At 43.1% G+C, this 16,434-nt stretch overlaps 2 protein-coding genes across 2 annotated transcripts; both read left to right on the top strand.

Annotated features, from left to right (window-relative positions):
* The first annotated feature begins 106 nt into the window (after positions 1 to 106).
* atox1 (antioxidant 1 copper chaperone) lies at positions 107 to 1,188 on the top strand. The gene is made up of 3 exons (XM_028960422.1): positions 107 to 212; positions 394 to 466; positions 697 to 1,188. Exons 1-3 carry the CDS (start codon positions 207 to 209, stop codon positions 819 to 821), a joined length of 204 nt encoding a protein of 67 aa, XP_028816255.1. The 5' UTR covers positions 107 to 206; the 3' UTR covers positions 822 to 1,188.
* Positions 1,189 to 6,220: 5,032 nt separating this feature from the next.
* Positions 6,221 to 15,513, top strand: sparc (secreted protein, acidic, cysteine-rich (osteonectin)). Its single transcript, XM_028960401.1, has 10 exons — positions 6,221 to 6,310; positions 10,710 to 10,779; positions 10,948 to 10,989; positions 11,286 to 11,370; positions 11,715 to 11,836; positions 12,667 to 12,787; positions 13,716 to 13,849; positions 14,399 to 14,547; positions 14,798 to 14,946; positions 15,036 to 15,513. The coding sequence occupies exons 2-10, from the start codon at positions 10,723 to 10,725 to the stop codon at positions 15,062 to 15,064; spliced, it is 888 nt and encodes a 295-aa protein (XP_028816234.1). The 5' UTR covers positions 6,221 to 6,310; positions 10,710 to 10,722; the 3' UTR covers positions 15,065 to 15,513.
* Positions 15,514 to 16,434: the final 921 nt, after the last annotated feature.

Genomic DNA, 16,434 nt, shown 5'->3' on the forward strand with positions numbered 1-16,434 from the left:
ACAACAAAAAAAATATATTTTAAGGGACAATCAAAAAATTGCCTACAGTATTCGCGCTTGTAAGATGCTGAGACCTCGGACAAAACGCAAAACGACAGAGATTGCACTTTCTACACGCTCCCTTACCTCGGGCTGCAGAAGAGCGCCTGACAAGGCACCACAGCGGCGGCGTTTTCGGCTTTTGTACGGCGATTGATTCTTACGCCATGACGGTGAGTATTTGTAAGGATCGTGTTTACCATTCCCTACATAAAATGCCTCCGGTCCAGCTCGGGGTCGCAGTGCTCACAGCTAACTAACCCAGTTAACCAGAGGTTGAATGGCAGCGTCGCTGGCTAGGCTAGGCTAACCTACGTTGAAACTTTTTTTTCTTTAAATCTGTCTCGACTGCAGAAACACGAATTTTTTGTCGACATGACGTGCGAAGGCTGTTCTGGAGCAGTCACTCGTGTTTTAACGAAGTTGGGTAAGTGATCTGATTTAAACGTGGCCAATTTCACATTAAGCAGCAGTCAGTGGGGAAAACTGGCAAGTTAGAACCAGCTTAGAAAATTGTTCTAAATTATTTATTGCAATCATGGTCGAAAACAACAACGTACAGACCACAAAGTATCGCTGTTAAACGTTCGATCATTGTTAGTAGATGTTTAAGAATGTATTGCCAATCTGAACATCAATGTTTTCAATGTTTTGCAGACGTGAAATTTGACATCGACCTTCCCAATAAGAAGGTGTTCATTGACAGTGACAAAGACAAGGACGTTTTGCTGGAAACACTGAAAAAGACCGGCAAGACTGTCACCTATATTGGTCCAAAATGAAGATGTTCTCACACCGATGTGCCCTGGCAGTTCTTCAAGGGTGTTGTGTTCTTAATTTGCCATAAAAAAAAGTCCATTCCTGCTTTAATTGCAAAGAGTAACAAACATTCGGATGAAAATGATCTGGACCATGCATTTTCCTGCGTTCCGCTTGGTGGAACAGGTAGAATCTGATGTTTTCACGTGTAGTTGGTCTTTCATTACTGCTGATGTGAAGAAATAAGTCGAAAATGCCACTGCCAGAAGTGCAAAAAACTTATATATTCTGAAATGAATATGAGCATTGCAAAATGATTGTTTCAGAAATGTTGTCTACGTTTTGCAAGACGGAGCAACGTCTTGAAATACGAACAAAACAATCCAGCCACAGGCTCGTTTTTTTTTTTTTTCCTTTCAATACCAACCACAATAGAAAGAGAATAAAAGAAAAAAAAATACACCTGACAAGGAGCTTCTGGGTGTCTGCTCTGTGTATTGGTAGATTTGAAAGTGCGACAGGAAAAGGAACTGCCAGAGGGTGGCGCTGTGTCCTTTATAGAAAATGTGTGCTTTGTAAATAACTGCACATCATAGGCATGCAGGACTTATCGTGCAGCCGTACGTAGATACTCTGGCTGCTTGATTGCACTCTCAGTCTCAAGTAATTAATAAATCAAGAGGTGGATAAATTTGAAAAATTTCTACTGTCACAAACAGTAAAGTTGGTGACCGTAGTGCTGTTACTCTGTTGTGATTACAGCAAGATATACACACTTCATTGATTGCACAATAATTCAATATTTAATTCAATATACACAAAGTTACACTGGTTAACAACATAAACAGTAGTTAATATTAATCTGAATGTGAAAAAGTGACATATAGCAAGCACAGCACACGGTGCACACAGCAAAACATGTCCCCTGCATTTAACCCAACTCCCTTAGTGAGCAGTGTGCAGCCATGACAGTCGCCCGGGGAGCAGTGTGAGGGCACGTGACCTCAGCGGGACCTGCAACCTTACAACTCTGCTTTCTTACCCGCCAGGCCACCACCATCCACGGTTACAAATGGTAGATGGTACACATCAGGCAGGAACTGAACAGTCAGTTCTTGGGAGTTGTTGGAAGCAGAGAGAAAGAAATGCACGGAGGGGCAAGGGGTCCGGTGACTTTGCCGAGGGCCAAACAGTGATGCCAGACAACAGGGTCAGAGCATCTCCAGAACGATGGACCTTGAGGGGTGATTTCAGTACACAGTGAAACCAGAGTCAAGACTCCTTTTGGTGTCTACGCCACGTTCCACATTTGAGAAGAACATCCGTGCGCGTGCTCTTCTCCGGGCTGACACCTTTCTGCACTGAGACCCCTTTGATACTCGCGCTTTTGCTGTGGCAGCAGCTGAGTAAATGTGGGGGAAGCCCTGCTCGTGCCGCCGGACTCTATTTGGTGGAAATCAGCATGTCTTTAATTGGCGGCAGGTGTGAACCCGAGACCGAAAGCTGCAATTATTCGGAAGGCCGATTCAGCAGAGTATTAGTGTGCAGACTTATGCACCCAGCATTTTTCATTTTTTTTATTTTTTATTGGATCTGCCGTATGTTATGTTCAGATCATACTCCAACTGCGTCTTCAACTTTCACAAACAAGTGAGCTGTAGTAGCGTTCTTACAACGTTTTCTCAGGAACAAAGGTCTGCGATCTCAGTGGTGGCCTAGCGGGTAAGGAAGCGGGACCTTCAATCAAAAGGTTGTGGGTTCAAGTCCCAAACTGTCAAGGTGCTCCCCTTGAGCAAGGTACCCACAGCACGGGTGCCTATCATGGCTGCCCAATGCTCCCTCAGGGGATGGGTTAAAAGCAGAGACTGCAGACATTTCACTGGATGCTGTGCTGTGGCGTGTCACACATGACAAACAATCGCCTCACTTCTCTCTAGAGGAAAAAAAAAATCCTACACACCCATTCATCCAGGACAGTCTTGTCACAGGCCTTCAACTGTCTGCAGTAGCAGCCAGCACGGCCATGAAATAGTCAATTCGAGCTCTAGTGGGTGGCAGGAACCCTTTGTGCGGAAGAACAGGCCATTGCTTGTTTCGAACAGCAGTTTCCTGTGTGACTGTGCCATGTCCTTCTCCCCTTGCTCATACCTAGATGTCTTCTTGTGATAGTAGCTGCCGTATACGTTCGTAAGCAACTTCACAAAGTTCCTCTACGTCAGAAATTAATTGTTATTTAAACATTTCTGAATCATAATAAAGCATTTATATATCTTACTATATTTATACATCTTACTATATTTCTTGCCAGGCAAGCCTGTTAGTTTATGCAGCATCTACAGTATTATAACTACAGTACTCAAATATTGACACAAATATTGTTTGTACATCTATTATGGGATCTATATGGGATCTGGGAGCTATAGCATGCCCAGAACCTCATCTTATCTACAGGTTTTGAAGCATTATATGAATAAAGTATAATTTTCTATATAGGTGTTCTGGACTCCCTCTTTTGAAATACAGTTTTTGGTAGTTTCACAGTGGCAAACATGCTTTTCATCTTCAAGCAATCTGATATTCCGGCCAGAGATGTTTTGTTATGACTGCTCCTCTCCAAAATTGCTATCAGGGCGTGAACTTTGGAAAGGCACACACTGTCACCTGCGGATATCGGCAAATCTGGATCACAAGATATGCCATCAGGCGACGGCTGAGGAACCCTGCCAGAGGACCGCACGAGAACGATTGGACAAAACTGTTTCCTTCGGTTGTAAATTAGATTGAAAATCTGTAGCCCGGATTTCATCAAATGCTTGGATTATTAAAGTGCAGGGAAAGTGGGCCTGGAAGGCTGAATGTAAATGAGCCAATCTGAAAAACAACTCGGCAAGCCCTGAGCCTCCGAATGCACAAACAGGCCAGCAAACATATTGCATGCAAAAAAGATGAGGCATTTAATAAGTGAAAACTTTTTTTTAATTGCTTCAGATAAGCAAAAAGTTAAGCAAAACTAATGATTTTTGGAAGAGGAGGAAAATATTTGGACAATAAGAATTATACATGTGCCCTAAAGAACACTGCACAGGAATATAGATGGTGTATATAAATAATACGGACACTGTCTGTTGGAGGCACAACAGCCCTTTCTAACGTCTTAATTAGATCTTAATTAATCAAGAGCTAAAAAAAAACGAATTCTCTATCAAGCAAATTTTTTTGTTTGAACCTCCAGGGCCAGAATTTGATTCAGGACCAGTAGACAATCAATCCTGCGATGGAATGGTCATAGTATTCTCACGTTTTTGCCAATTAGTGCTACTGACTAGCATTTCCTTTCAAAATTAAGTTAGGCTAATACACCAGAGAGCAAGACTATTTTGTTGGTAAAGTATCTTATTTTTGAAGACTAATGTTCCTTTCATAGTGCTAAAGTGCAGAGTCATGCTAAACTTTGAATCATCAAGCCATGATTTATGCCCCACCCCCAAAAATCCTGAACATAAAAGTGATAAAATAATAATAAAAAAAAACATTTACACAATTTTATACAATTTTAGACATTGGCGTTTTTGTATGTCTATACGTGATAAATAATCACAATGTGTTTGCATCGTGTTATTGTATTTCTTTGCATTTAATTGGTCTTTTTTGGTCTAATTAATATGAGCAACATACATATTAGAAGAAGCGGAAACATTAAGCTGCACACGTCACGTCAAGTCATCCTGCTTTAAGTAACATATAGCTGAAAATGTCATGCTGCCTCACAGAACAGCATGAAGCCAGCAGCCCACCACAGAAACCATGACACTATCAAACACTCAAGTTTTTTTCAGTTACACTTGCTCACCAGCTCCAACTCTGCTGAGGTTTATCCCAAAGCACAATAGCATCGGAGATGTTGATCGGAAATTGTCCCTATTGGGGCAGTGGTGGCCTAGCGGTTAAGGAAGCGGCCCCGTAATCAGAAGGTTGCCGGTTCGAATCCTGATCTGTCAAGGTGCCACTGAGGTGCCACTGAGCAAAGCACCGTCCCCACACACTGCTCCCCGGGCGCCTGTCATGGCTGCCCACTGCTCACTCAGGGTGATGGGTTAAATGCAGAGGACAAATTTCACTGTGTGCACCGTGTGCTGTGCTGCTGTGTATCACATGTGACAATCACTTCACTTCACTATTTATGAAGTTTATGCCATCCAAACCTGTTCCTGAAATAAAATGAAACAGTAGAGTACATTTTACATTTAAATGTGACAGTGAATATAAAACGATCCTGAATGCATATGAATGTTGTAATAGAGCTGCTAGTCTTTCATATTATTATAATAGAAGCAGGGCAAATCTCAAATATTGTGAGTACTTGCTGTTGCATGGTTCATACAGGGAGAAGAAGAGGTAGCAGAATGAAAATTCCTTTTCTTTTACACGGAAAAAGTCATTTTCTGTGTAATCTGATAGTGGGAATGGTGTTGAGATATTTAGTGTGTCCCTCAAGGGAAGAGCCTCTCAATGCACAAGAGAGAACACAGCAGAAAGGCCTCCTGAAATACTACAGCTTTTTTACTCGAGCTAGAGGGCTCTAAAGTTCATTTTCTTTTTTTTCCAGCTCATTTGCTGATTAGACTCAAGGTTCTGGCCCTTCTGAACGCTTGCGAGGACTTGTTGCCTTTCTCAGGCAGCGCCACGTCTGCAGGCCATGAAAGTCGAAGTAATTACATCCCCTCCATCGCTCGCGCTGCGTCTGGCCCCCAGTCTCTGCTGCAGCCAGAATGGAAAATGCCACGTCGCAGAGCAGCTTTCCCCCACCCTTGTCTCATCCAGATGTTTTCCTCCTTACTTGTCTGTGTGTTTAGTGGTCTGCAGACATGAGCAATCTATCTCTGAAGAGCTGGTTTAAAATGGCATAGCAAGCTGGGTTTGTGTGGACAAACCGGCTGACTTGTCTTGGCGCAGAGTTTAAAATGGGAAACTAGCTCGAGAATTTCAGACAAATCAAATATTTAGTAGCTGAAAGGTTTATTGCATCCAGATTGGGCTACATTTCACAAAGAAAATGAAATATTGACTTATATAAAAAAAAATTTAATTGAGAGAAGTTGCACTATATGACTTGTCACCTGCTTTTTGTTTTACATTAATGCGATGTGACACTGATGCATTAACTATAGTCTCTGGAAAGAGATGTTCCCTATTATAAATTATTAAATACATACATACATAAAAATCACCAAATATACAAATCTAAATGCAACCGTGTTCCTAGTGCAAAAAAAAAGAAAAGAAAACAAGCTTTTCTCTCTGGAAAAGAAAAACAGTGGGTCTAAATCCATCACCAGACCATAAAGTTCTTGTTTACGGGAATATGGAGTTAACTGCGGGACGTTCCGCCCACCTCCGGCTGTGGGCCTGCCCACTGCAAATGTCCCCTCGGCAAACTTGTGCTGTTGTTAGATAGTTTCAGACCCCCGCTGCAGCTGACTTCTCCTCCGGCTTCTGGGCTTGGCAGACGAAGGTAAGAGCCTGAAAGGCGCCGCATTGCCGAGCATTCTGCTGAGCTGCTGGAGCTTAGGGGGCTTTGCTGCCCTGGAGCTACTTTTCAGGAGTTATCCCTCCCATAGGTTGTTATACTTCGTTCTCAACTCTGATACGGGTTTTATTGCTATAAACACTGGTTTCCCATTGGGGTTCACTTCTTTCTGTTGTATTGATTGTGGGATGACTTATTGTTATATTGTATCTTATTGTACTAAATTATTGGTGCATTTTTTCCCCCTAATTTAAGAAAGAAAGCGCTTTGTGACAGATTGGAGAAAAAAAAAACTCCTAGGAACTTTAGATCAGTAGCTGTCACTCTTTCGAGCCGCTGGTGAGGTTTTGTGCCACATAGGCAACAGGCGGGGTGACCGGTGAGAAAGACAGTGGAAGGGGAAGGGGGACATGAGGAGGGGGGAGGAGACAAAGCGCCTGAGAGAGTCCATTCTCACAGCCAGCCAGCCAGCCCTCCCAGACCAATTACTCCCATCAAAAGGAATGCATGTTTCCATGGCGATTCCCACCAGCTGTTGAAGAGCCTGATGGTTTTTTTTTTTCTTTTTGAGATATTGCAGATGTCTCCCACTAGACAAACAAAAAAAAAAAACGCTATCGCATCATGCTACTATCACCCAGCTGCCGGATGTTCTGCTAAACTCATTTAGGCATGAATTTGAAAAAAAAAAAAAAGCCAAGCACACACATACACAAAACCATGCATCTACACAATGTACATTCACTTAAGTTACTCTGCTCGCCTAATGGATTGTAGTCCTCCTTGTGGGGTGTCAGCTTTTGGTCCCAAAAACGTCTTTGTCAGACGTGGGAGCCTTTAATCAGATTTTGCGTTTATGAGTGAGGCTAAACTGCACAGTGCAGGGCACTGAGGAACATTGTTGTAAAGGGCTTAACCCACACCCTGCAAAACTAAGGACGCCATCCGCCCCTCATTTTTGTGTAGTTAACTTGGCTACTGGGAGAAAGCAATCACCATTAGACAATAAAGGGTTAGAATTTTCCACTCTAAGGGGAGAACAACACAATTATCGAGCTCACAGATTGCTGGGAAGGAGCCAGGCCACGGCGAATCTCTGAATCTCAGACTCCCCGACTCCCAGCACACTGCAGATGGGCGAGTGCAAATGACACAAACAAACCGCATACCTCAAAGGCTTTCTGGCTTAGAAAGAAAATGTTTCTGACTTGATTTTTGTCTTGGGCTTAAATGGGTCAGTAATGTTATTTTGGACACAAAGACAGGATTGTTAAAAATACCGCAAGAACTATAATCCATTGCATTACATTTAGGTGCTCGGTGTGGGATTTTGATCCATTTCCTTCAACCCCGGCAGCTATTCACAGACCCGGTGTTCGTAGCTTTGGAAAAAAACAACGAGGGGAAAGGTTTAACTGGCAAACAGTGCAAGGGGGATGGGACGGGACGGAGCGGCTTCAAAAGGTCAGGTGACCGCAAACTCGGGTTACATGGAAACAAATGTTCAATTGAATGGGGCTGACGGGCTCTTGGGGCGGCCGAGAGACGCCACTGTCAGAAGCGGCTTGCGCTATCAGCGGTATCAGCCTTTGCATTCCTCTTCCCACCCCCCTCCAGAACAAAAACTGTTTGCTTTTTGTTGCCGTGACAAACCCAATGCATCCCATTTACAATATGGGAACTCTTACGTCTTTCCGTGGGACGGGTTTGTTCTGTGCAGGACACCAGCCGTGCGCCATTTTCGGCTTCCCGGCGAGAGATTTTCGAACAACACGAGCTGTTTTTCCTCGCAGCACTAAACGCTGCACAGATGCAGCGGGGTAATTGCCCGGTAATGGACAGGTGGCTGGGACAGGGGTTTACGCTTTATGCCAAGTGGCTTCCTGTCACATAAATCGTGACTGGCTCACGCTCCTCTGAGCCCATCGCGCCATTTTTGGGACAAATGATGGCCGTGGCTTTCTACCTGGGAGGACACAGAGACGAATTTTAAGGATTTCAAATTTCATCCAGTAGTTAAGCTGGCCTCAAGACATTTTCTTCTTTGTCCAGAGTTTGCTCCGGCCTTTTTAAGGGGAAAACAGCTCCTTTGAGCTCCTGCTTCCCCAGAACGTTTGTGGCTCACAGCTTGCTTATCCAACTAACTAACTAGCCTCCAAATCAAATACATCATGAGAAAGAGACCCTTTGTGGTATGGATGCCCCTTATGAGCAAAGACATCCAAAAAAAACAACTTGTTTTGCTATTACGTCAGTTTGCCCTTCACACTGACTTTTGCTTCATTCGGAATTGAAAAGAAAAAAAATAGGTAAATAAGCTTTTTCGGGGGACAGAGTGTCTCTCCAATTTAAACATAACCTGTTTTTGGGACAACATCTTTTTCTCTTTCCTCCACCTCGACTCTCACAGCTATAAGCCTGCAAGGTCAACACCCAGTTAACTTCAAAAAGCAAAGAAAACTGCTCCTGCTCTGCTACTCTGGCACGTCACCATGCACCCGACTTGTATTTTTCCACGTTCAGATGCCCAGTGGTTGAACTGGCATCATCCCCCTGCCTGTCTCTTCCCCGTCCAATGAAAACAGGGGAAGAGGGAGAAGAAGCTGCTGGAGCTTGGCTGTGGTGCCAGGCAGACATCACAAACCAGCCTGGCGTTGCGCTTCCTGCAAAACGTCAGCCTGCAGAGAGCCAAGTCTGCGCCTCTGTCGAACGGACATAATGTTCACAAAAAAGAAACACTTAACTGTATAACCATAAAACGGTTCAAATCCCAAAATGCCAGGTTGCCACTGAGGTGCCACTGAACAATGCACCGTCCCCACACACTGCTCCCCGGGCACCTGTCATGGCTGCCCACTGCTCACCAAGGGTGATAGTTTAAAGCAGAGGACACATTTCGCTGTGTCACTTTGTGCTGTGCTGCAGTGTTTCACAATGACAATCACTTCACTTTCACTAATTGGTAGGATAAAGAATACTAAATCGCCACTACAGCCAACTTAGAGTTAGAAATAAGGCTCATTACTATTCATCTTTTGGATGCCTGGGTACCCCTCTGCTTGCAGATGCCCTGCTGTCAGGGATGTCTCAGCTTCTGGCAATTAGCCGACGCTGGGCAACAGCAGCCAAGAAAATTGTTTGAGGGTCAGTGGTTTTAAGATGCCTGTTAAAACCCTAAAAAACATTATGTCAAACCTTCAAATAGAGTAAAGTAATAACTTTCTGCTGGCCCACTAAACCCATACAGTGCAATAACCTGAAGTATAGTTGGTTGAAATATTATATGAACTTATTTGAAGCTAATGTCTATAAAAATGTAGACACACCAGTTTCCTATGTCAGTTTTCCATATTCCCGTTGAAGTCTGCAGTTTCTTTAGATATATATATATATACAATTCTCGGAATTGCACTTATGGGCACTGCTATAATTTAAAAAAAAAGAATAAACAACAGACAACAATGGTGGATATTATAATGCAATAATAATAATAAAATTGAATAATAATAATAAAAGTGACCTCGAATTTATCCCCACTCATCCTGCACGTATCACACGACATATCAAGACGAACCAAACAATGTCCAAATAAATAACCTTTGATCATGGCTATTACATAAGCTTAATTACATTGACTTTAATCATTAGAGTCTGGTTTTGACTTAATTTGACTTTGTCGGTATGGCTGGATGGCCAGCCGCTCACAGGGTCTTTGAGCTTCCATTGTCAGGGCACTTTAAAGAAGATGGAAAAAAAAAGAAAAGAGGAGCAGTGACAAAGCAGCGTTGTCTGGGACAAAGACAACGTATCGACCCGCACAAAGCCACTGCTTCACTGGTGATACCTGCACCATCAGACATGTCCCATTGGTTGAGCAGATGCCAAGAAGGACAGAAGAACAAAGGCCCTGGCCATTTATCATGGACCACATCTGCTTCTCATAAAGAACAGAACTGGAGAGCTCTGCCGTAAAAAACGAACAGATTCTGTCTAACAGGAACGAAAGTCGTCACAGACCAGGAGTGTGTGATAAATGTGGTATCTATTGATCATGGGCTGGAGTACGAAAGTGCCCCATTGACTTGTTCAGTCATGCTTGCCAATCCTTTTCATCTGCAGACATCAAGCGGACCCAAACCCGCAGTAAAATGGGGCGGTAGTAGCCCAGTGGGTAGCACAGTCTCTTATAAACCAGAAGACCACAAAGTCACAGGTTCAAACTCCACGTACAACCATTGTGTCCCTGAGCAAGACACCTTATTACTGATTGTAAGGGCCTCTGGATAAGAGCTGCACGTGTCTCGATAAGCATGCGACGTTGCAGATCAACGCATCTCCATGGCCCCTGGAGGTACAACGATTTAATCTGTTGCTGTGTCTGCAGGCTGACTTCCAACATGAGGGTGTGGATCGTCTTCCTCTTGTGTCTGGCTGGCAAGGCCCTCAGTGCTCCTGTAAGTCTGCTGGTTTGGACACAGCCAAACATTTTTTAAGGGGCTGTAAAGCACAAATTGCTCCCTGGCTATGTGATGCTAACTTTTTTTAGATTACATAAATCCCGCGGAACATAGTACTTCTACCGTTGTAATGAGATGCTGATGCCAGCTCTGTTTGCATTCCAGACTGAGGAGGAGATTGTCGTTGTCGACCCCGTTGCTGACGAGGTAACTCCATTTTTAATGAAACCTTTTTGAAACCCTCTAAGAAATCTCCCAATCTCCTTTGTGGCCTGGCAGTTCGGAAAGCCAGGCGAGAGAGACCAACGCTTCATGAGTTTAGAGCAGATGTCTCATGGCTTGGTCATTTTGCTGCTTCCTGTCAAATGTCTAGAGAGGACTTAAGCCCACCGCAGGCTGTAAATATAGCTGTGGCAGGTCCCGGGCGTCGCCACATGTGTGCACATGTCCGTGTGCTGGCATTTCAGTTCTTCTAACATGCACCAATGTGCCGCTCTTCTCAGGTCGAAGTGGGAACCAACCCAGTCCAGGTGGAGACCGGCGAGTTTGATGAAGCCATTGAAGTAGTGGAGGACGTTATGGCAGAGAGTAGGTATCAGTTCCAATTCTGAGGGCCCCAGAGTCTATTTAATTAATACTTAAGTTAGGACATCTCTTGCAGTTTAACTCTTTGTAAGTAGATTGTCTTTTTTGCTTAGCAAATTACACAGAAAGCTGGGAATGGCATGGTTAATGACAGAGTTCACATAAGACACTGGCAGACAGCTGTAATTACGCCTCTCGTGCCATATTATTATAACCGCCATGTCGGATGCCATGTAGCCACGTGACGTATGCCGCTAACCTCGAAATAACTGAACCCAGAAAATGGCTCCGCCAGCTTCGCCCGTATCCCGGTGAGGTGACAGTGTTCTATTTCCTTCTCGGTGCAGATCCCTGCCTCAACCACCACTGCAAGAAGGGCAAGGTCTGTGAGGTGGACGACAGCAACACCCCCATGTGTGTGTGCCAGGACCCCACCACCTGCCCCGAACCAGCTGGGGAGTTCGAGCACGTAAGCATTCTTATGTTTCACTGCATATGAAGTTAAATAGAGCGATAACGATTGAATGATCCGTATACAGGCATTTCTTCAATTTACGTTTGACTTCATGCAAAATATATAAACGCAATTCTACACTAGCAGTCAAAAGTTTCAACACACATGCTCTTTCATGGGTCTTTCTTTTTCTGAATGTTCTTATATCACAAATGGAAGACTCAAAAATGTGAAATGTAACAAAATGTTTCATATTTAGGTTCTTTAGGATCATTTCACTCCCTTGGTATTCTCCCAACCATCTTAAATTCTAAGAGCTCGGAATATTTTAAAGAAAAATTGCAGGGAAGAGAGAAAAGTCCAAATAGATTCATATTTGTTTTGCCCCTTTAGTGTGAAAGTTCAGCTAAAGATAAAGCTACATAAAGAAGTTTCCAGAACATTCAACAGGTTTGTGACACCCGAGTACTTATGGGTTAAATTAGACAAGTTCTTTTTGTTCGTGTGTGTTAGTGGCCATATGATAGTGTGTATATCCAGATACATTTCTTCTATGGTTAACAGCCTTGGTTAAGAAAACTAAACGGAAGATATTGGCCTGAGATGAATCAGAGCACCAACATGTCATGACTGTATATGGGAATGTGAAGCAGCGGCTGCATATACATGTACAGAATGTTGGTGTCACGGAGCAGCAGAACGCAGACTTGCTGCCTGATTAGTGTACATATGTAAAAAAAAAAAAGAACAAGATGGACCTCGCAGAAGGTTGGGTCTTCATTTGTTGGTGTTGAGTGCAAAAAAAACAAACCCAATTCATGACATGGCGACTCTCTGCTTCACAGATCTGTGGCACTGACAACAAGACCTATGAGTCCTCCTGCCATTTCTTTGCCACTAAGTGCGCCCTTGAAGGCACCAAGAAGGGACACAAGCTGCACTTAGACTACATCGGACCCTGCAAATGTAAGATATGATGTAACGTATGAAAAAAAAAATAATAGCCTTAGAGAACGTTTAACATTCAGAAAGGTGTCAATGAGCTGTGAAGGCGTGAAGCGGCTGAATACTAGAGGGAGTGACTGATGGCATTCAGGCCTGCCGTTTCCCGTGTGGGGACCAGTGCGAGACATGCGAAGGGCAGGTCTGCACTCGCAGCGCTCCGCGAAGCCGAGAGATTCCCAGCGAAATGGCTCCACGTCAGCAGTGGTGTGACGGGCAGAGAGATGAGCTGGGGCTGCAGGGCTCAGAAGGAGCTCAGGCTGAGAACGGATCCCTGCCGCAGGCTGGAGTGTCAGACGCTGAGTGGATGGATGAGCAGACACATGATAGATCGCGACAGAGCCATGATGGCGCTGAGCGACTTTTCCATCATTGATGATGCCGCTAGCAGCCAGCGTAATGCAGGGTGTCAGTCCAGAGGACTGATACTGATGTGTGTGTGTGTGTGTGTGTGTGTGTGTGTCTGGCAGGGAGCTTATGTTTGTTCTTCCACGATTCAGAGCGGCTCAATTCTGATCCTACTTCCCTTCCCTTTTTGAAAACAAAATAACACAAATTCAGAAAATCTGAGAATTTACTAATTGACAGCATTTAATTGGGAAAGAATTAAAAAAGGTGTGAAATGCTTAGTTACTTTTACAGACAAATGGCTTATGTCTATTAAAACTGGCAACCAATAGGTGACTACAGTGACTGGCTGCCTTGGAAAATAAGGGTGAATGTAGAATCAGCAATTATCTAAATTTGTCTTTATGAAACAGACTTGGTTAGAGAATGTCATTTAATGTTGGATTCGGTAGCACTTGCTGATGTTTTGCCACTAGGCGAGATGGTGTCTGACCATTCATGTGCTCAGAACTACTAATTATGGCAGTGTTCATGCTCTAACCAGACATTGCCCCCTGCCTGGACAACGAGCTGTCCGAGTTCCCCCTGCGCATGAGGGACTGGCTGAAGAACGTCCTGGTGACTCTGTACGAGCGTGACGAGGACCACAGCCTGCTCACGGAGAAGCAGAAGCACAGGGTGAGTGCAAAGTGTTGACAGACTGAAATGCGGAGATGCAAACCTGGAGAAAAAAAAATCCGATCCTGGCTGATGGGTAATGTTTCCTAATTACAGAGAAATGAACAGCGTGTTCCTGCATGGGGGGTCTAAAGCAATTACTCCATAATCTTTAGGTGATTGTTACTAAATTACACACTGTGGATGTATTTTGGAATGGTGTAAAATGTGTTATTTCACTCCATTGGCATATCTTGTTAGGCCCATAAATAATACATTAATTCAGATTTTAATTCTGTATTTTAAATATTTCATTCATTTTCAAATCATAACACAGAGTACAGCTGGGAAGTACTTTACCTTTGTGCGGTTTGGGGCTCTTTGGGACCCATTTCCATGTTTACTGAAAGAAAAATGGGATTCCTTGACTTTTGGCTTATTCTGGGAAGAACATGTAGTATAATAACAAATATGTCACAATGTACAATAACCGCAGATTACTTCAAAATACAGGTAATTAATGCGCACACAGTGACAGACTAATGTTTTGCTGTTTTTATCTGCGTTAAGGTTAAGAAGATCTACGAGAACGACAAGAGACTGCAGGCTGGTGAACACTCTCTGGACCTTCTGGCTCTGGACTTTGAGAAGAACTACAACATGTACATCTTCCCTGTCCACTGGCAGTTTGGCCAGCTCGACCAGCACCCCATCGATGGGTGTGTTCAGCAGATTTCTTCTGATTCTTTCTGATCCACTTCCCACATATGATGGCTTCCTTAATCAAACTAATATTTTCCATTGCTTATATATTAGTTGTTTTAAAAATAGATTTAAATGCATACCAATTCATAGTTAACACCAGGTTTGTCCAAATTACTTGGGACCTCAGAAATATAACTTTTTAACACCCTCTTGTGATGCGTCTGTGTGTGTTATGATTGTGTTTCATTTTCTTGGACGTGACAGCTACCTGTCCCACACCGAGCTGTCACCACTCCGCGCCCCCCTCATTCCCATGGAGCACTGCACCACCAACTTCTTCACGCAGTGTGACGCTGACACTGACAACTACATCTCGCTTGAGGAATGGGCCAACTGCTTTGGCATCAAAGAGCGTACGTTTGAAAAAATTAAAAATAAAATAAAGTTCCCCCAAAACTCCCAATTGGCAGTCTTAACAATTTTATGTCTTCTTCTTTTTCAGAGGACGTTGACAAGGACCTCGTCATCTAAACCCAGCTTGCCTTCGATGCTTTTTTTTTTTTTTTTTAGATATGTTGGGACGAGGTGCTAACCCCTTTAAATTAAAAGTCACAGCAATGGTGCTAATACCACTAAAAAAAATGAAAACGAAAAAAAAAAAAAGTGCACACTCCACTCTAATTTTCCTTCAACCTTTAAGATTGAGCTCTTCCAAAGTTTTCTGATAAAATTATAATTGTTTTTGTCTGCGCTATTCAATGCCAGTATCCTTGGGAGTATGTAAAATACGATAAAGCTGTATGATGGGAAGTTTTTTTTATGAAAAAATATTCAATGTACACAGAGATACATATTTTACTGAATCAGGGCTCGAATGTTATTTTGATTTGCAATTCGTGAGACGACGAAATGTAAAACCGAAATAAACTTTCTAAATAAATGTCCCTTCTGCTTGCTTCATAAAAACCTTTATACTGGTGGCACTCTCTGGTGGTGGATTCATTTGGAACGATCTCGGCAGCATGACGCACTTCTTTCAGAGCCCTGAGTTCTAAAGAATTTCCGTGTCTTTGACACTTCCTGTCACAGACCAGGCCAATGCTTTGAGTGTGTTGGCATTTGCTCAATAAAGAGGAAATATTATTTAGAGGACAGAATCTCACCGGATGAGACGCTCTTTGCCTCTGACGTGTTCGCTTAACATGTTTGCCACAGTGTGGGCATTTTAAACTCTCTTTACATGAATAAAAACTACTGAATTCCCTAAAAAACCCTTTTCTCATGCATCTCTGCATTTTCACCATTGTTCAGATGAGCTCAACGTATGACTTTTCTGATCTGAATGGCCTCATTGTGGCACAGCAGCGTAACACACTGACATCATTCAGCACAACACTACTTATACACACCCCTTCAGTGTGACATATGCCTTTTATAAAGAAAAATGAAAACATGCTACCCATAAAACGATGACATCAACCAAAAATTCAAAGTAAGATGAAATGTCAGGACTGCGCAGGACTGGATTCCCTCTAACATCGAACTTTTACATCCTTTGATATCAATTACAGTAATTTTTAATAAAAAAATTGTAGAAAAATGGGAACATATGCTTTAAATCTCTGTGGAGTTGCCTTTAATGTGTGTGGGTGTGTGTGTGTAAGCTGACAAAACAAGTTAAACTTAACATCATATATTTAGAAAGGGATATTTATCCACGGGTCTGAATGTTCTGAGTGTTCCAACAACATTAAGACGAGCGCTTTTTACAGAATATTTTTTTTCAGCACATCGAGCAACACATATTATTGCACTAGGTCCCTGCACCTTCTCATTTCCCGGTGTCAGTAAACACACATGGACATGAAAAAATACATAGTGATGGAAGCAGTCTGGGTCAG

Source organism: Denticeps clupeoides, chromosome 18 (assembly GCF_900700375.1).
Source record: "Denticeps clupeoides chromosome 18, fDenClu1.1, whole genome shotgun sequence".
In the NCBI taxonomy this organism is placed as follows: domain Eukaryota; kingdom Metazoa; phylum Chordata; class Actinopteri; order Clupeiformes; family Denticipitidae; genus Denticeps; species Denticeps clupeoides.